Here is a 22,397-nt window from a genome sequence, read left to right as displayed (position 1 = left end):
AAAAGCAGACACCTGGCAGATTTGCTTTTAAGGCGTAAATATGTTTCGTGGGTATATCTAAGAAGCGATGAAATTGGCCCACCAACATCTTCATCTGCGATTCGTCAGAGCTGTCTCAAGCCAGTAGAGTGGCAGACGAAAAAATACACTCCTTAGATTCAAAACCATAGAGTTCTAGCACGAGGCACATCAGCTAATTGTTCAGTATCATCACAAGATCACATCACGACAGAGTATAACCGACAATACATCACCGACACTCCAGTTCTTGGACTACCTAATTTTAATATGTAGCTATATATGCTTAATAAAATTAACTTCGGCGTCTTTCATGGCTGCAAAATTACACGCCTTTGGCTTCAAAAGATTAAAATAATATTAAAAAAAAAGCATTTCGGAGAACCCAAAAATTGCACAATAGCCTCGCAGACTTTCAAACGTCATTATACAACATAAGCTTTGAAACACGTATAAAATAGTAATAGTTAAAACAAAAATACAAAAGTCCAGCTCCTTGTAGCTGACTTTAAAGAGATCAGCGTAATGCTTAATTAAGAAGCTGGACACGTGCGGAAACCGGCCAGAAAAGTTGCCTTGAGCAGATTGCTAAGATATTTTATAACTCAAAACTAAATTTCTTTGCAAATATAGGATTATCCACAGCACCTTTCAGTGCTTTAAAGATATGCTTGGCCATGTATAAGAGCGAATCATAACACAAAGTTCCTAATAAAAAGGCTCTTAGATACAGAAAATTATATAAACCCAACAACCTAATTTTTTCTGGCGGTTTTTTAGGATTTTTAGAAATAAATAAGATTAAAGTCATAAAACTTTATATAATTAGTTATTTTTCACCTAAATAATAATAAAACGACACGACATGGCACTTTCCGATGCTAAAAGATAGTAACTCATATCAACAAGCAATTCATATTGGTCTGCAAATACAATGAGTCATCGGCTTACTAATTTCTAATAGTCATTTCTATCTCATTTATGAATAATAGAAATGACAATGGTCCCAAGTTAGAACCCTGTGGATCTCCAGAATAATAAAAATACTTCTTTGCTAGATAACCATCAGCGATCTCTTAAACAACTTGTCAAATACTTTTTCAATATACATATTCACTTGAACGCCCATAACAAAGTATTTTGTGACCATCATCGAGAAACATGAAATAATTGGTGACCGTGATGTAGGTAAGAAAAAAGTCCTAAGCTCAAAAATAAAATAATTTTTGACATAAACGCAACTACTATTTTATTTCTAAAATAATACAGAAATAATTAAATGATCTAGGAAAACCTACCGAATAAAACCTATCCTCCGAAATATTCTGTGACAAACATTTTTTTCTTAACCTCTGGGATTCCCAAACGCGTAAATAAAATGTATACCTGCCACATAACAGCAGTTAGAATTTGACAAATAGTATCAATCATAATGACCTTAAGGAATAGTTATAATACATTATATCCTAAACATCTACAAACTGATTTGCCTAACTATATTGATCCTACATGTGTTTCAGTTCTAGAAGCAAGAGATTAAAAGTTCATCACCATCACGAAATATATTGTAAGTGTTCATTACATGTGTACTTTAATCTATAACTATGAACTGCAAATAAAGTGCTACTTTTTTTAAATTTAAAAATGGAACGCTTTTAACCAATAATAAAGCTCTGATTGCGACTATCAACCTGACGTTAAAGCTGCAATACCAAAACTAATTTTTCATTACAAATATACTCATAAAAATATGTTTACGCAGCCATTTCATAATAGTAATGCGTATTACCATTTTATTAACAAAATAATAAATTTATTAGAACTAATGACATAACCCAATAACCACAGCTTCTGTTAGAATACAAATCACGCACCGCTACTGATGAAGATGTCCCTCTATCGTCATGTTATAGAGCTTCAATGCTCAATTGCTTATATATGTGTCTAGAATTGAGAATAACTGATGGCCTAAGGCACCACTGAAGTGAAGTAGATCGCGACAATATTGGGCGGATAAAGTAGCGTCAAACGCTGCTCTTGGAAACCACTACAACTAATCCGTTTCTCTTGAACAGACATTAAAACCACCATTCTTAATATTTATATGCAAAATTAATATATTGCAATTATTTATAATAAAACGAAAATATTCTGGGTCAGTGTCCGTGGTCAGTCGGATTTGCTGCACCGTTGCAAAACGGCCCATACGCGTTCGATATTATTTTTTTAACGCGGCGAGATCGAGCGTGTCGCAGCACTTGCGTTTATATGGAGAGGTTGTTTGTTGAGACTCTTTTCTAGAAAGCGGGTCACGTGACGCAGTTTCGATAAACTGCCTGAAACGCAGTTATCAATTAGCCGATTGGCGATCGCGGCAATGCCATAAATTTTATGATTTTTCCGTAAATTAAATTTAAGAATTCACTTTCTCAAATCGGCGAGATTGGATTTAGTCATGTTAATAAATCATTTGTATTTGTTAGTTATTTTTATGACTGTAAAAGATTTTCTGGATGCATACTAATCACATCAAAATAATAATGTTTAGTTAAATTTATTTAATAATGCGGTTGTAAGTTGTTCATCTCTGAATTAAACGCAGTACAACAACAACAAATCTATTCAATATTTTATTAGATGCATAAACGCAGTACTAAAGTTTGATACTTCAAATACCGGTTTTCGTCAAACACAGTTCATTACGTCGTACCACTTTTTAACGAGTCATTGAACAGTTAATCAATAATTTTATATCCTATACCATTTCATCGTTCAATTATACATACACATAATGTTTTCATGTTTTATGAGCATCATAAATAAAAAAGGTACTCATAATTTGACACGTGAACGCCGCTAGGTGCATTCTTATAAATTCTAATTAAAGCGAAATATTTAAATGCAGTCGTGTGTGTGTGTGTATAAATATATAATACGTAAAAGAGTCGAAACGTAAATGGAAAACGTTGGAGCCGGTTTCGTGACTATATTCCAGCAGAATACACTCGGAGGTTTTACTTACTGCGGAGTACCAAAGTTGCAAAGAAGGTCATGCAGGTTCCGTATAAGGAATGCAGACGAACATTTACCGCTTATCAAGTTTCATATTAATCGTATAACTGAAAGCCGATCTAAATAAGACTTCAGACGGACGACTGACCCAAACTGCGTCCGAAAAAAAACATAACACGATCTAAAGTTCGATTAAATCAGTGAGGCATTGTAAAAAAGAGTAACAGTGAATAGGTTTTGGTGACAGGGCGTGGTGCTCAAATTCCGAGCTTTGTGATGCTCGATATTGGACAATTAAGTAAATTTCGTATTCGATCTAATAGTTAGGAATGTAGAAATCGAATGTAGAAGCTAATGTTAAAAATTGGGGACGACATTTTGGAACATGTTTCCTGTAGAGATTTTAGAAATTTAGCAACTTAATAAAATGTCAATTCTCAATTAATTTAATTTGTGTTATATTGAAGAGGCTTTACTTTAAATATTTTATTAGAACAATTAGTTTCGACAAACATACACAAAATATTACACAGAAATGGTATTGTACTTATCAGTTTCAATGTCAAAATTAACGACTAATAAAAATAAAATCTTCACTGTTATTGAACAATGTTTGTTTTGAAAATGCATGTGCAGTGCTAAAAGTTTAACGTTAATGCCTTATGCATATAAAAAACAATTACGTGAGATATTATGATAAAAATATTTTTATAGAAGCAAATAAACATAACTTTTGAGTAAAAAATAAGATAAACAAAGCAAAAGTAGGGCAACCAATAAAAATATAGAATAAAAGTAAAAATTATTTTTGGCATAAATCAGTTAAATTTATAAGTGAAATGTGTTTTTTTTTACAGCTTAATATGTTATAAAATATTTTTCTAATTTTTATTAACGAAGTTACAAATTCTTAATTATCTTGAACAGACTTAATTTTAAAACAAGATCATAAAACATATAAGGACATACATACATATTTACAATGGCAATTTTTTTGTGCAAATCTGATAAAAACTACATCATTTTTTTTTAAATTAATTTAAAATATTTTTTGTTGTATTATTTATTTCGTAGTCTAATTATTTTCTACAAAAATCAATGAACTAAAAAATATGTAAATATAAACTTTTTTATTTAATTCAAAAGTGAAAGATCGAACGCCGTACATGTACGGCGATACCGCTCAAAAAGTTAAAATTACGGTAGTTATCGTTATTTTTTGCCAAGTTTTTTCAAATATGTACATACACATATAATTGTATATAAGTGAAAATACTTTTTCTTTTTAAAAATGCTGCTATCAAAATTTTGTTTGTTCAGGGGGTGCATATTTTTTGCAGTGTCTTAAGCTGTAACTAAGCAAAAATTTGAATGGATGGCATTTGATTTACTATATGTACATTAATATTATGATTAACTAGTGTGTTTTGAGATTATTTATAAAGTAATAAAAACATTAAAACACAAACTGTAAGTTGGTGGAAATTGAGTATATCATTTCCACTTCTCATCTTAATGCACCATATTCGTAAATAATATGTTTATATGAATGTCAATAATATCGGTATCTAAATCTTAAATTACTAAAAATTATAATAAAACCGTATTTTGAATCACAATAATGGCTAAGTTTGTTAGTCAGCTTAATAAACCATATCAATTAAAAATGGCGGCTATTCAAAAAAATAAAATAATAAATGTAACTATATAAAAAATTCTAGAGAAAAATATTTAATATGATAAATTTAAAGTATTTTTTTATTAATTTAATTTATTTTTGGTTATGACGATTTTTGTGACCACGATAACTGCCGTAGTTATAATAAAACTTTTCTTTAAATAGATATCTTGATTATGTTGTTTATCTAATTTAATTTACCATCGTGTTACAAAATAACGGCAATTCAAAAAAAATTGTAACTCCGTTTAAAATATCTTATATAAAAAAGAAAAGCAGTAAAAAATATACTCTAATAAATATATTATATTAAAATTAAATAAAAAGCTTTTTTGCTATTTAATAGTCTATATCATCAGTTACTACAATCTCAACATATTTAGTTTTGCCATCAGGTAATGATTGAATTTGTATTTTGTTAAGGTTATGCATTATTTTTACTATTAGTAAAAAAATGGTTTGAAAACTGTGATGCATAACGAGTTTACATATCATTTCTTTATGTGAATATCTTCATAAATATGTCGAATAAACGCATACAGATAAGTAGGTAAACACTTTCGTAGCAATTCATAGTTCAATAACAGTTATAAAAGATAATTTTGCAATTACTATAGTTTAGCACTCTAGTTCAGTTATATATGTTCAAGAAAACTGTTCGTTGACATTATATTTATATGTTCCGATTTAATTTTAATTACTTAATCGTTTATATATAGCACAGTATCCATTTAGTGTTCTATTTTAATCAATTAATGTATATTTTTATTCGTAAAAATAATCTCATCTCTTATTTACACTAAAGATAATAGTCTGCTTGCGCCACGGAGCGCAAACATAAGTGATATGCTAAAGATAAGGCGTCGCATTGAAAATGGTTGATGATTTTTCCGAGGCAAATATTTGCATAGTAGATTTTAAAGACGCTAACGTTATCAACGTTATTTTTTGTGAAAAAGGGTAAAAAAAGTTTTTTGACTTACCCTTCCTTTTCTTCCAGTAGTACTCGTAGAAGAAGTATCCGGCTATTACTAGAACAATGGTGACGAAGAAGGTTCCGAGGACAGCTCCAGCGATTCTGCCTCCATCATTGCACATGTTATCGGCTGCCTGAGCAAGGTCAGCCATCACAAACACAACACACAAAGTCCAAAAAATATTTTCAAAGACCGTCATCGATCAGTTTATTCTTATCCCGAGTGCATAATACACCTGCAATAAAAAAATAACTATTTTAAAGATCGTTGTGCAGTATAAAAACACACGATAACATATTCATAAACAATGAATACAAATCGATCATGTCACAAATATACAAGTATTTCAATTGTTGCTCTTTGAATCCTCAATTGTTTTAATTTAAGATAAAAATAAACGCACTTTCACGTTAATATATTAAATAACTTTTTTTAAATGCTGCACCCATCACGTAAATACATCATAAATTATCTTATCGGCGCTCAAAATTGATATTGATAAAACATTAAAAATTGTCTATAAATTTAAATTGTTTAACCATTTAACGTATGTTTTCTAAAATATCTTAACACTAATAAAAAAAAACAATGAATGTAATCTAATTTAAATAAATATTTCTGACATATGAATTTGAAAAAAGTATTAAAAAATATTATGTAATCTAACAATAAATTAGACGATATTAAAAAAATAGACAAATGTTACGTTATTATTAAAATTATCATTCTAAGGCCAACAAAATTATTTAATAAGCAAAAAATATTTTTTTAAACTTAATATATACCGTTGGGTTAAACAATATAACAATATAAATAATATATGTATTCATTATCTACTTCATACATTTAAAATACAAATTTGAATAACATTATTGTCCATAAATAATTGACACTTACAATACACTTAAAGAGTTATGCTTAGAAGCTAACTGCATATACCCAGTTTTCTAAAACATACTTAACATGTACGTTTATATGTAGTATGTAAATGGAACATACACCGTTAAATTATCTAAAGCTCTAATCAACAATAACAACTTAATTAAACTTGGTGACCATAATTTTTCATGTAAACGATAAAATATAATCAAGATAATGCGAGTTGTATATTTCATCTATTATATTTTGCTTTCATGAGTAAAATGGCTTTCAATGTCAACTATTTTCATTATGAACGCTCAGAACATTAACGTATATGAACACAGCAAACGATCGTGACATCGAATCGAACACATGAATAATATACTATATCGGTTTTTCATTATATTATGACCTTCACAGTTGTCTATATTTATAAGCGGTTGTATGTGAACAGTACACTATGTCCGAAATGTCAACTTTACATACATATGAATGTACATTATTAATAATAATAAAAACACAAATCGCGATTTGTCCAATGTGTCACGTCTGTTATGAAATTATATTATACATAAATACATGCTTATGGCAGTCGAAGGCAATTTTATATTTTTTAACATGTGTGTATCAAATAGCGCGACCCTGGGCATAATGGTAATAATTTTCAAATAAGTGAAATATTCCAAGCATCCACAGGTGGGCCATAAATCACACGCTCCGCAAGAATGTATTTACAAAACTCGGAAAATGCCGCTGCACCTACTATGTAATACAACGCCAGTGGGTATGATTGGAAAATATCCGGACTTAAAATAAAAATTGGTATCTAATTACTCGCATATGTATTGATTCTATACTGCTTCATTTCCATTTTTAAGTGAAAATAATTCATCACTAACGTGATGAATTATATGCTAAAATTGAAAACCTTGCCATTAAAATAACAATTCATAGTTGGTACTGTTATATAAACAATTTATTACTATTATAAATTTGAAATACTGTTGAATTCGTAGGCAATAATGCAAACAACAAATTTCCGCTCTCAAGGGCTTGCTGTCATTGCGACCCTCAGACTGATATTAGATGATTTAAATCGATTAAACTAATAAAATTAAATAAGATTGTGTTGTGTTGTAGATGTTGGCTCAACCACGTCATGCTATATTTATTACAATAATATTTATTTTAAGGTATTATATAAAATTAAAATAACTAGTAAACATGTAATAACACTGCAATGGTTCGTCAATCATTAGCTGTATAAGATTTTTTTAATATTATACTATTATTCAAAAAATCTTAATAATATAAAAAAAATTGATGTACACTGAGTGTACATGTCATCTTATTATGTGAATATCCCTATACAAATATTACAAATAAAATGTTTATATATTATGTATTTCTACGAGATAGTAAAAAAAATCGAGTTCAGTTTCTTTGAAAATATTTTTTTAAACTGGTAATAAAACAAATTTGATGATTTTAATTTGAATCTTATGTGACGCACAGATTGAAACCCACTGAAAATGTGTATAATACTAATATAAATTTTTACACAACACGCAATGAATAAATAGACTTTTACGCATGCGCCAAATTGCTTCATTATACGTGTGCAAGCACGGTGGTGGCCGGTATAAAATCGACCAGTACAATTTTTATTGTTGTCTATATTAATAATTGTAAATTGTATCACAACGAGATTTTTTTTTAAATAATGGTCTGAGAAAAATAAATAGATATATTTTAGAGTAGATGAACATTCATTTATTTTTTATAGATATTTTTGAAATAAAGTCCAATAACTTAATTGCCACGCCGTTTATACTATGTGTTAATCGAGAAATTCCGAAGCTAACAATTGTTTTTTTCTTAAGACTCGATGTAACGAGCGATTTCACCGTCGATTTTCTGCGGTTTGTGAAAGCGATCAATGGCTGACCTTTAATTTATTTTTTCCGTGAAAAAATAAACAAACACGCATCAACGTCAATCTGAAATAATACAACGCCGCACAATATCATACAGAGATCATATCAGACGCCATTTTGTTTGTTAATCAAGTGTCAAATCGTCGATCGAGTCATAGACAACCGTGATCAATAGACAATGCGCTAGTAATTCATACGTACCAGAGTTCGCACGTAATCAGTGGTGCCAACGGAATAACAATAGAGCAGAATAAACGGATGCAAATTAGAGCAATTAGTTTATTAATTTGAATTAATAAAGCAAGGTGTAAGTGTTTAACTGATTTTTAATTACGCATGTAATACGATATGGGTAATAAATATATTGAATTATTTAAAATTAAAAGAGTAGAAGTAGTGGACTCTGGAGTGACATTATTGTGAAATATGTTATATTATATTGAATATTATAAAAAAAATATAATTATACATGTATACTGGTCACTAACTTGATCAATCGGAGTGTTTTGAAGGCCTATTATTATATACGCTCACTTTTATGTAATGAATTGCTGGCATGCTGGCACTAATAAGGCTAATAAAATGATGTTGAAAGTTTTCGGCGCATTATTGTTTTAAAAATTGTAAAACAATTTAGTATTTTTGCTATACTTCATATCAATTGGTGCTACAAAGCATTTCATTAATTAAATAAATACACTAATGTACCCAATTGTATTAAAAAATAATAATGTTGATAAAACAGACTAAAGAGTAACTTTCTTTTTTGTTATTTGTCATCTTTTTTAATCAGTACCAATAAAGATATTTTTATAAGTTGTTTATAAAATAAAGAAAAAATATTTTCTTGTTTTCTTAATTGAGCACGAAATTTACACGATTCAAATCATAGTATTGACTCATCATAATATGTATTTTAATTACTTTGTAGTGTCACTTATAATTGTTAGCTTGTTATGATAGTGTCCTACTTACAAAATTTTGGATGAGATTCAGAAATTTAAGTTCTTGATGTTTTGGCCTGAATAAGTCGAAAAGAGCAAGGTCTTTGGAATATGGTGGATGTCTGATACATTTTTTTATTTTTGGTATGGACATTATCATGCGTGCTTATGTGATCTAATCAAATACAAATGATATATGCATAGAAATAAATACGACTAATTTTCATCTATCTTTAATCACATTTTAATGCAGATAGTTCCTTACATCTTACATTTAAAAAAACATACGTTAAAACCGACCCATTGCCATATATAAACCATGTAAATGCTAAACAACAATAAATGGTTATTGGTGATAGTAACATAAAAATGCTAACGACGATTTTTTTATATATGTGAACCAGCTTTAGGGTATATACAGTGGCGTAGCTATGGTGGGGCGGAGAGGGCGGGCCGCCCCGGGCGGCACTTGCTTGGGGGTGGCATATTCGCGATGAGATCGTCTAGTGTGTTGAATGCACTAAAACATATATAAATCCACGAATAACAAGAGCTTAATAATAACCAATTTATTATTTTAAGAAATGTTGATTTTATGATCCTGCAAAAATGTATGGGGGGGGGGGAATTTTAAGGATGGCCCGGTGGAGACACATACCGTAGCTACGCTACTGGGTATATATCTTACTGCTAAAGATATGTGCTGGGTGGGATTTTTAAAAATATAAAAATCACAGCAGTTATGGATTATAATTATCCAAATTTAATATAGATTTTATTTTATCGAAGACGCAATTTCCATGGTGATATAAAGTAGGTCAGCCTCATATATGTCCTTGAACTTGATTTATCAATTATGAAAAACTAAAGATCAGACTTTATTGTGCAATTCTACCATTCGCATAATTTTGTTTGTTTTGATATCTATTCCTGCAAATACTAAATAAAGTAATAAATGTTTCATGAAAATAACAAAAAATTTAACTATTCATGTAAATTAACACAAAGTATACGGAGAAATAAATATTATGCTGGGCGTTCACATTACATCCGTTTTTCTTTTCACGGACGTGTTTTTGCTTATTAGATTATTATCTATAAATAATTATACACTAACGTTATTAAAAAAATTATAATAATACATAAATTCTTATATTAACATATTTTTTAAGAAAAAAATATGACAATAGCCAAGTGATGAAAAATAGTTTTATATTTAATAAATAAGGTAATAATCGCCATAAAAATGACAAAATTATTCGATATACCTACTCTATTTTTTGTTATCAGAAATTGCCATAAAAATTTGTTTTAATGCGACATTCACTTCCTCGTCTGTTATCATACATCATGCATAAACAATCTCCATCTTTTCAGTTATAGTTATTAAAAATGGAACAGTTCGTATAAATTTATACTTGGTGGAGGCGAAAATAAATAACAAAACGCTGTTAGTCCAACCGTTCACATTACGGACGCGTTTTTTGTATTTAGGAAGTGATCAAAGCACAAAATTTTGTTTAAAAATATTTATACAATAACGTAATTATGAAAACAATTATATATAAGATAATAATTATAATAGTTGATAAATTAAATCATCCAAAGTTTTTGTAAAAAATAAATTTGTCTAAAGTCAAGTGACAAAATGTTTTTATTTCTATTAACTGAATAAGTGGTAAAAAGAAATGTTCTCTATTCAATTTAATAGATAAATAAAATATCTTATGCATTGATATACTACATACTGATAAACATACGATGCTTAAAATAAACTAATGAATTGCTTAATGCCAAAAGAAATTATGATTTTTATGGTCAACACAGTCGATAGCAATATGTATATCCATAAATCAACTAGTTTTTCAATATGGATCGTTAATTATTCTGTAAAAGGTCAAAGATCGTATGTTTATAAATTAATAAAATTGAGTTCAAATTTGTATTCTTAATAATATTTTTTTAGATATACAAGTCTCAGCGGGATACGCCGCATGTTTGACATGCCTGATCTACAACATCTTTGCGGTTTTTCCGCAGCCGCCATTTTTAATAACACACTCACATAGATCAATCGGAAACTTAATTTATTTTTATGACATTATTAGTCATTAGTTGTGACTAATGCGACTGTTCGGCTAATGATCAAACATAAATTACGTATATATCAATCTCCTATACGTGATCAATGTCAAAATTCCAAGAAACCATTAGCACGTTTTTACACAGTGTGACATATATTTTTGTATTATGAATATCAAAACGTACACGTGAACAAATATTTTTCCAGAATTATTTTAACGTTATGCAAATATTCGCTAGGTTTTCAATGAATCGGTTGTAATGTGGCGGACCTTCGAATCGACACGCGATCGTAATAATTCGATTTTGCGTTTATTAATCGTGTTGATCTTTGAGAAACGTTCGTGCATATAACGTATATATAATGTACGTGATCTGGGATTTATTTTGAAAAATCCTAAATCAGATTCCAATGACATTTTTTTATTAAGAAATTAGAAAAAGCGCATTTAGAGATTTGTATTGGTTTCAATGTACTGTAATGAACTATAAAATAAACCATGCCTTAATTTATACTTCATGTTGCTCATTCTATAGCCCTTTATATTTTAAAACTTAAATGATGACTCAATGATGACTTGATAGATTCTTAAAAAGTTGCGAGTCAACAAATAGTACTACATTCAAACACAATTAAAAGAATAATGCTATATATTTGCATAATAGGCCAAAATAATAATTTTACAAGAGAAACATAATAATTCACCGTTAGTTTAAAAATAAATAATACATAAAACACACTAAAAAATATATTAATATTGTTTACAATTTTTTTAATAAAAATTTAGTATGCTATTTATAGTCCTCGAGTCTTCTAAAAATTAGTTAAATTTAATAACTAATATTAGTCAAATCGTTTTTTAGTATTACTGGTGTTTGTTAGTTATTGATTCAAACCTCAAATTATAACACTATTCTTCTTTATTTTTATCAGATTGCAAATTTAGCACTTAAGTGATTTTTTTTTTAAGATAAGAAACTTTTGTAGATAAGAGAAGCTATCATTTTTTCCAGATAATAAATTTACAAATAGATGTTTTCTTACAATCACCTTAAATTAATAATGAAAAAAATCTAAATGCGATGAGCTCATATTCTAACAACTACTTAGTTGTACATATGTGCAAGAGACATGATCAATAAATTTACAATCATATATTTGAGGAGAAAGCAAAAAAATAGACAAAAAAATACTTATGATACTAATAATATATTTAGTTAAGGATCTGCAATTAATGAAATATGTATTTGTGCCAATAAATAATTTGGGTTATACTGTAGTCTTAGATACTTCGATGCTAATATTGTCTACTGTAAAAATAACAATATTTTTAATCGTTTCTCTCTGTTGCTAGTGATTAGTATAAAAAGGTGTATTATAAATTATCTTTATGGCTTAATTTTGAATGACTTGCAGTTTGTTACTGATGTTACTTTACACCAGGCAAATATATAAAACATTGTTTATATATTTTTTATATTAAATATAGGTCTGAAAATGTGACACACTATGCGCTCCTTGAATGAAAGTTACTATTGCAACAGGTAAAATTCGATTAAAACGTTTGAGAAACGCTCGTAATCTTAGGAATTTCAGGTATGGCATTCGGCTGACGCGATTAGGAGATAAGTGAACGGTTGAAGGGCCGCAGTCAGATTTTATTATTTCGTATACCTGTGTATTATTCACAATATACTATTACATTATGTGATCGAAATATTAATTGATGCAAATTACGATACATTCTCAATACAAAAACAATTCCTACGGATTGGCAAATCAGGTTCGGTTCAAAGCCCTGACCAAATATATACATATATAATATACATATTGAGAAAAAAATGCAATAAAAAAACATAAACGCCCAAGGCTGCGAGCAACAGACATGTCAAGGTGAGGAATGCTTAAAAAAATATGGACATGGAGCTCTGGAGGAGGCGCCGTACCACAAAATAAATTTAAAGCCTTTTCTTGGCCTAAAATTGGCATAGAAGGCAACAGGAAAGTACTGCAAATATTTAGTTTCTCAGCTTAAACATCTGAGATATGCTTAAGGATTCTCAGTATACGAGAAAAAATATCAAGTCTATGCACATATCATAAATAATTAAAAATAAAAACAATACGTACGTGAATTTCATTCATAAGCAAAACTGCGAAGTAGGCGATAAACAACTCGTATTAGAAAAAAAATTCGTACACTCGCGATTTTTTCGTTATATATTTTTTTTATTCGTTCACAAAACACTTCACTTTTTTGTTAAAGGGGTCTCGTAAGTTTGGAGGTCCGCCTTTTTGTTCGAGTTTACATTTTCGGTATGAAATCGTACGGCGCGGCCGACCGGCGTTGAATGCGGCGCACGAGTGCCGAGACACGGGCTCAGGTGCTAATCAGGGGTAGTAAACCGGCTATCGCAAATATTCACCTTTTATTTTTTTAACACTTCGTCGCTATATCACATGCCTAAATTACGCAATTCGGGTTGATTTCACATCAATATTTTATTATTATTCTCAAAAAAATCTACAAAAGATTATGGAATTTTGTTCAATAATATCTTAAATATTTATATTAAAGCAACAAAAATACTCATGAGACACTCAGCAATAAATTTACAATTTTATAAGACATATTAGCTTTTTAGTATTTGAAATTCCAGTACCATGTAACATGCCACACTGTTATAAAATATACAAGACACACACTAATAGAAAAAATCAATAACTATTTATAATAATAACAAAAATACAAAGTATTTAGTTATTTATGAATTCCAAATTATAGATCCACCACAACACCTGCAATGTCTAAAACTTTAACGTGGTTTCTGATTTTCCGAGAATTTATGCTATCAAAAGCATTCATAATACAACATTTCTTGAATGAGTACTCCACTATTGCCCCAGGATTTGATTCCAAGCAGTTTCAAAGTTGCTATATTGAAAGTCATCGTCGATTTTAAGACACATCCTTGAAATCAAAGACTCTAATACAGGAATAATATGCGTCTTATAATCATTTGAATACAATATACCTAATGTGAAACAATATTTGCTTGCCCCGGAACACGCTCGTGCGTTGTAATCAGGGTCACATCGAGAGAAAGTTTCAGCCCCATGTTAGACCCAAAAAATCGGCACATGCTTAACATTCCTACATGTTCAATTTTCACGCTTGTGCGTTTTAAAAATACAAAACAATTATCTTGAATATGACACAAAGGTGATACGCATCTGTTTTGAGATAAAACATAAATTACATAAAATAATTAATCATTCCGATGCTTTGTGTAAATGCGTATTTTTTAAAATACTATAGGGCTGTAAAACCTTGGCAGATATGGTCCTCAAAAAACTAAGATTGGCGACAAGAATTCTAAACTTCAGCTGAGTATAATGGTATAATGTTCAATAGGCGTGAAAGTGTTTTTTTATATACAAAAACGGGATGTGGATTAAGAAGAACCGTTTACGTGAACTTAGAATATGAAGGAAAAATTAGTAAATTAATTTATATATTAAAAATATATCAAATATACCACAATCTCTCCCCCCTTTTGGTGACCATGAATGTTTTATTATTATTTTGTTTCATATTTGCGAAAAAAATATTCAAAGCAAACTCAAAAATTTTGGACTGAAACTGTTTCCCAAATTACTTATTTTTTGATATTTCATGAACGAAATGATAGATTTACAAATTGCCTTTTATTGATAGCTTGTTATTTTAAAGATGTAAGACCGTTTTATCGTATAAATATAAAAAAAATCAAAAATGGATTTAGTAAGTCCATATTGCGGGATTTTAGATGTGTAGTTCACCGAATATGACACAATTTCATCCTTTTAAAGTTTGTAGCTACGTTACATTCATACATACAAAAAATATACTATTTAATAAATGCAAAAATGGCACAGACCTTCTGATGACGCGGCGTCTTGTTGTTGCGGTCACTGAAGGCACTGTTGTGACATTGATCCTCTGGGAGGTATTGTGGCGCAGGTTCTCCGTGTGTAGGCAAGCCCTCTGGGGGATCTATCTCTGCGGCGCAGCTCTATAGATAGCAGTATTTCTTTTGTTGGAGGCCCGATCATCTGAAAGCATGTCCTCTCTGTAGTGAGCTTTACATACATCTGTCCTCAGCGACGACTAAACTAAGACTGCGGCGCGAGTGACTACTATAACCTATTATTTGGCTAAAAAGGGGATGTCTGAGAATCCAAACCTTAAACGAGATTAGTTTGAATATAGATGAGTCATTATATGAGATGGTACACATAATTTTATTGCATTAATGGTAAATAATATTATGAAATTCTGATCATCATGAAAATAAAATAAATAAATAAAATGACGACTATTTACAACAAAAATAACAAAAATCCCGATTTATGAAATAAATCTAAACCGAAATATGTTCATGTATTATATTCGAGGGTTTTCTAAAATAATTATTACCCATGTATATTTTTTATCTTTTTTACTATATTCACAGCAAAGTAATTTGGAACTTTCTTCGGATAATTGATAATGTATTTATGTACATATCAATAACCGCAACCGCTAGTTTAGCTTCTCTGCGTCAAAGAGAGGGACACCTGTTTGAGTGCTCAAATCTGGCAACTCGTTTGCTTCGGTATGTCCAGGAGTTCTTCAACTCTATAAAAGCGATTTATCAACAAAAAAATCTAGAAAGTGTGATATGCATGCACGTATCCGTGCAACGAAGTACGTATTTGATAAACAAACATTTAGTTTTAAAAAAATACCATCTGTAATTGTGATGCTGGATAAAAACACGAAACAATCATCAATACAACCAATGATCAATTCACGATAGAGTATTTTTTTCATCAGCTGGCAATTTTCTGAGAAGGAGCTCCATTGCATGTTTGTGTTTCAATCTCGTTACCCATTTTGAATTCACAGAAAACTTTTCCACTCGGCGATATGTAAATGTGTCCAAAAACTCAAATACACGCGTTATTTTTTCTCTCTTCTTTTTCACATGCGCGTTCATCTCTCGTGTACGACGTTTTCTCAATTAAAAACCGGTATGTCCGGTTGACCGAAACGAAACCGGGAACTTTTGTATGTGTGTAATCGTTTAATCGATACACTAGACCTCGATTTTTTGAGGTATAAACGGACGTTAGCCGGACTGCTTATTATTGTAGCACTCGATAGGTGTCCCGAAGAGTCGTCGTTTCTGCGCCCACGCATCAAGGAATGAGATTTGAATGCGTGTGGACATATTGGAAGTGCGACCAATCTCAATCCTATTTAATCTGGTTTGTTGCGTAAGAAGCCATCGGAGCTAGAATGCCACTGCAAGGTAGAGAGATAGATGACTGTGCCTTTTATCTGAACGAATGGGCTCGGAAAAAATGTTACATTATACTTTAGATAAGAAAACATTTATAAAAATGGTGCCCTAGAAGTATTTTGGTAACTGTATTCTGAGAAGGAAAACTTTATTGAAAATCAATCGCATATTTGCATCATACTTAAGAATGAAAGTTATTTGTTACCTACGGGATTTCCCAAGTGGTTATTTGAATATTCGATCCTAAGTTTCCTAGTACATTTAAAATATTAGGTTTAAACTCTTTTTCTAATGATTATACATAAATAATTTGCAGGATCTGTATTTTTGCGATTTTTGGCAAGTTTAACTATAAATCACAATATTATATAACATTTTATTCAATGAAATTTTTTATTGTTTTCTATATTCTATTAATTTCCGACTCCCTATTTTGATATAAATTTACAACCATTGGATAGACGTTTTTTTAGGTAGTTGAAGTAAATTTCTTTATGGAACTTGCGCGTATGTTTCTAGCTTGTTAATGTCTGAATAAAACACATAATTTATGAAACAACGGTTTTATCTTATCATGTGGGTATAAATATTTTTTAATGTTAAATAATTTAAAAACTAATTATACGAATTAAATGTGAAATATACGTTCGCAAATACTCACGATTTATTAAATTTTTCAATCTGTATTGGAAATCGCAAGTCGTATGTGATCCTCTGAAAACGTCACAAGTCATCTTCATCACGGCTGCTATGAGACTGAGAGAGTGCGCGATCTGCGCAACGTCGCTTGGCACTCTATCTGGCGACTAGTAGAGCTATTTTCTGTACGCCCTTACTGCCGTAGCATAAATAAAAATACATCTTGATATAATATTATTTCAATATTTTACTTGTAAATAAATTTTAAATGAAATTCTTTGAATTTTGTGACCCAAATAATATATTCAAAATATTTAACATATCAGCAAAATTAAAAAAATACCACACACTTCAATATAATGAATGAAAATCGTTAATTTTATCATACTCCTAATAACGAAAGCAAGGGTTTAAAATCGAAAGAAAAAGAAACACAAGAATTCCTGCGGAAATTCTTCGCCGTTAAATGGAAGAAGAATGTCAGCGTAGAGGTGAAGGTCATCTACGAGATTTGTAAATACAATAAATAAACGACTAAAGATTCCTTTCAAGAAAGAACGAATGAACAAATATTATATACGAAAATATTACCACACCCCAATCGAAAAGGCATGCGTAAAATCGTTTTCTTCTACCATTTTTCTCGTAACAGAAATAACTGAATGCACCGAAAGTGGGAGCGGCTTGCACATACATATACCCACGATCTGCGTATATGTACATTTTTTTAATGTCATACATAGTATTGTACGCCTACGCCATCTCTCCGGAAGACAATTACACGATTGCACGGCACAGAATGCATGAATGAATTTACATATTTCACACACGACATAATGGATTCGAGAGCAATGCATCTCTTGAAAGTCATGAGAATCGACAAGTTCATCATTTCATTAAATTTCTTGAGCAAACATATAATATCTGTTTACTCCTTTTCTCTACTCGGATGACCGTTGTGTGTACACAGCGAAATATATAAGACGCGTTTTCGTTTTGTGTGCTTCTTGTTTATTTTGGGTCAAAGCAGACACGAGAGACGTGTATGTGCCTCTTTAGAATAAATACAAAAAAACTACTCTTCTGCCCTCGGGCGATTCTGATCAGGTATTCTTTAATGCTTGAATAAAACAGGGTTACGATTATTTGTCGGTATATAATATATTTTTTTAATGTGAGTGAGGCATGACCGCGATTTCATCAACATGTATTAACTAAAATCATATTTAAAAAATATATTTATGGGGATTATTCATTAAAACATCATGTAATTAAGGTAAAAAAATGTTGATATAATTATAAAAGAAATTAACAAATTAAGGAATGTAGATAGCATGGATGTTATTATGATCTGGAACAAAATTTATAAGAATATGGTAGATAGTAAAATAAAAAGTCAATATACCCAAAACCGTGATTTAATGATGATGTAAAATATGGTTTAAAGAAAAGAAATGAATCATATAAAATATTTCAAATAATATAAACAAAACAAGTAGAATATTAGGTCTTAAATAAAAAATGGTTAGCATAACTAAATTACATTATTTAGTAAATAAAGCACTCTCCGAAAGAGAAATACCTGATAATTTGAAGATTGCTACTATTATACCTAAAATAAAAAATAGTAAAAATTTTGCCATGTATAGAAAAAGTGATTTAAGAAGTAGTAATCTAACAAGTAAAGGATTTTTTGTTTCAATACTTACAAATATTATTTGAATATACAGTAGACCCCCCAATAACACGGTAAATTGGAGACTTGAGCGTGTGAGCGAGCCAAAAGGAGGATATCTCACCACACGCGCCTGATTCGTACGTATGTATTGCAAGAAAATGGAGTATTTTCTAGTGACAAATATTTTATTTCCCTATTCCTTAGCATAAAGCCATTTACCTGGCTATCGATTTCTTCCCTCCTTCTCTCAATTTCCTTCCCTTTATTTTTTAGGGCAAGAAAAAAAATTCTAGTCCCCCAACTACACGCACCCAAATAGCACGTCCCAAATGTATCATGTTATTGTGGGGTTTACTGTACTTAAAACGTTAAATGTCATGGCACATTATTTATCGACCCCTAGCGCTCATATTTTAGTTGTTATATGTATATATAATACATATAATATGCTATGAACTCTAATTTAAATAATTATATCATTCAAAATAACAAAAACCATGGCGCGCATGCGCGGTGAGAGGACTGAATCGAAACTGGGATCCAATAATCAATTCAGTTTCAGATTAATCAGTTATTTGTCGGTATATCGATGTACATATATTATATAAAAAACAAAGACAAATTTATAGCATGGCAAAATAATATTTTTTTTGTTTTGAAAAGTATCTAGGTATCACATAAATTATGCAAATATGAATATCCAAATATAATGTGCAGTTAGTAACCTGTGCATAATTGAGCATGCCGCTATCTACTTTGTCCATCAAAATTTGTCAACGCACCAAGAAGGAAGTGCGTTAAATAAATGTATATAAACATGTTTTATGCATTATTAATTTAAAGCATTAAACTTATGTATGTGTATTAAGAGAACAGAAAATTTAGCTTATTTTTTAAAATATTAGAATTCAAGATATTTAGAGCTGTATGTTCCAAAATCAAAAATTATTTACTCAACCTGTATATGTCTTTAATAGCATATGGTGGTATTTTTCTGGAATTAAACTCTACTTCGAAGAAGTTTCAAATAGCGTGTAATTTCGAAGGAATCATAAATTAAAATTTAAAAGTAGGTGCTGTAATCACAGAACTAAAGACTTTGCAATATAACATTATTAATAATTATATATATTCAGTTTAAATACTGTTTTTTTCTACACCAAAGGAATTGTATCAAATAATTTTCAGTGTATCAGGAAGTATTCTTTTTAATTGTGCTTACACTGAAATTACCATACAACTAGATAGGTACTAAAGTTCAACCCTCAAGTGTTGAGCTTGCGTTAGAGCGATCCTTTCTCAAACGTTATGTTCATTAACATATTTTTTACAGCGACAATTTGCTTTTTATCGTCTAATCAATTCAATCGTCGAACGTTTCCACGTGACCTTGGCATGCTTTAACAATACACATACAAATCCAACAATAAAATTAGCGTTGTTTTTATGCCGTCGCGAGTCGTTAGCTCAACGATTAAACATCATTTATACAAGATGAAAGCTTGAGAAACTCCGATATAAACACGATGTCTAGATACGAGTATGTACATCGACAAGAGTAAGAATGCAGCGTATAAAGTGATACAAAAGACAATAATCATTAGACATTCGCTATAATTATACTTTTTCCCTACATAAACACGCTAATCCGTGTACAACACTTGAAGTTGCCAGCGAGTGAAATAGTACATATTTCATTATTGGTTTTAAACTATGCTAAATGTATATGTAAAAATAATAAAATATTTCATTTTAAAATCATGGCAGTTTTATAATAAAAAAATATTATTTTTGCCCCACCAATTAAACCCCTAAGTGAACTATAAAGTTTCTGTGGTTGTAAAAAATTGGCTACCCCTGATATATGTATCAAATGAACAACTTAGAAGTGCGATAAGAGTTCATTATTGTCTTGTAAATTGTCAGCAGCGATACATATAATTTAAATAATAAGTAGCAATACGAATCAGACATACAACATGATAAAGAGTACCTTAAAATAGTCGCCGCACTTGCAACATGCGGCAGTGTGAAGCAGCAATCCGGCGGTTTCCTAGAAGCGGATTATGATCGCAAAACATATTTAAAAAAAGATTTTGCTAAAAATATTTTATGCATTTATATTTGGCAAAAAAATATACTTTCAAGTAACTGATTGGTGATAAAGTAATATACGTTCTTGAAAATATATTATTTCAGTATGACAAAGGGCGGCAATATACTTATCCCGATATCGACACCCTAGCAGTATATTATATTTAATGAATAACCAAGTATACTTACAATAATAGAGAATGAAGTTTAACTATGTGTTATCCACTGTCGTTACCGGTAATAAGGCCCTACAAGTCCAACCTTTATGGGTGGGCACCCAGCTTGTGACGGCTGGGTGAGCGGATCCCCCACCCACCGTAGTATTAAGTATGTTATTGGAGATGTATAAGTGTTTCTTCCAAGCGCTCAGGGAGACGTGCTATCGCTGGCTGGCCGGCATTGCATTGTATTTCATCCTTGTAACAGCACCACCCCCCAGATCTACAGGGAGTGCTTATGCTGCCTCAGTCGCAGCCTTGGCCCTCAGACCCCAGGTAGAGCCGAGTCCTTTGGCCCTGCTTATGTAATTCTTAGAAAAACTGATACTAATTTAAATTGATAAAAACTTTTGAGCTTTTATGTAATAGCAAGTTGAGTAAAATATGTTTATTTTTTTTATAAATTCAACTTATTTTAATTTGGAGATATCGTCATAAATATTATGCATTAGTATTGTACCCAATAATAATTCAATGGGTACAAATTTTATATATTTATTACTTATGAAAAATCAATTTAAAAAATAAATTGAATCAAGTGATTTTGAATTTCTTAAGAACAATTATTGTTGTATTTTATAAAAACTGTTCGTGTATTATTATATTATATGTCCGACTCAAATGAAAACGGTGCTTATAAAATGTGTAGATACCAGGGCTGTGGAGTCGTTAAAAAAAAACACGACTCCGACTCCGACTCCGATTCCGATATTTACCAACAACACGACTCCACTCCGACTCCGACTCCGACTCCGACTCAAAAAAGTTTAATTTTATCAGGTATTTTTGGTGGTTTTCTACACGTTTAATAATTATACGCTATACACATTCATTATTACGCAATTAAAAATTCATAAATTTCATAATTTAAAAAATGCTCGGAGTCGCTCATTTTTCACGACTCCGACTCCGACTCCAACTCCGGCCAAAA

At 30.4% G+C, this 22,397-nt stretch overlaps 1 protein-coding gene across 1 annotated transcript in view; it reads right to left on the bottom strand.

Annotated features, from left to right (window-relative positions):
* The window catches only part of LOC148227624 (uncharacterized), a 48,392-nt gene extending 34,516 nt beyond the window's left edge, over window positions 1-13,876 (bottom strand). Inside the window, exons 1-2 of the mRNA XM_088203035.1 lie at window positions 13,641-13,876; window positions 5,692-5,920 (exon numbers count right to left, since the gene is read on the bottom strand). Coding sequence (XP_088059161.1) covers window positions 5,692-5,884 — 193 coding nt within the window. The 5' untranslated portion in view covers window positions 5,885-5,920; window positions 13,641-13,876. The remainder of the gene's footprint in view (window positions 1-5,691; window positions 5,921-13,640) is intronic.
* Window positions 13,877-22,397: the final 8,521 nt, after the last annotated feature.

Source organism: Plectrocnemia conspersa, unplaced genomic scaffold, assembly GCF_051122295.1.
Source record: "Plectrocnemia conspersa isolate PC_06_02 unplaced genomic scaffold, ASM5112229v1 ptg000013l, whole genome shotgun sequence".
Lineage (NCBI taxonomy): Eukaryota > Metazoa > Arthropoda > Insecta > Trichoptera > Polycentropodidae > Plectrocnemia > Plectrocnemia conspersa.
The sequence above is the reverse complement of the archived record's forward strand: the minus strand, read 5'-3'. Positions and strand labels throughout refer to the sequence as shown.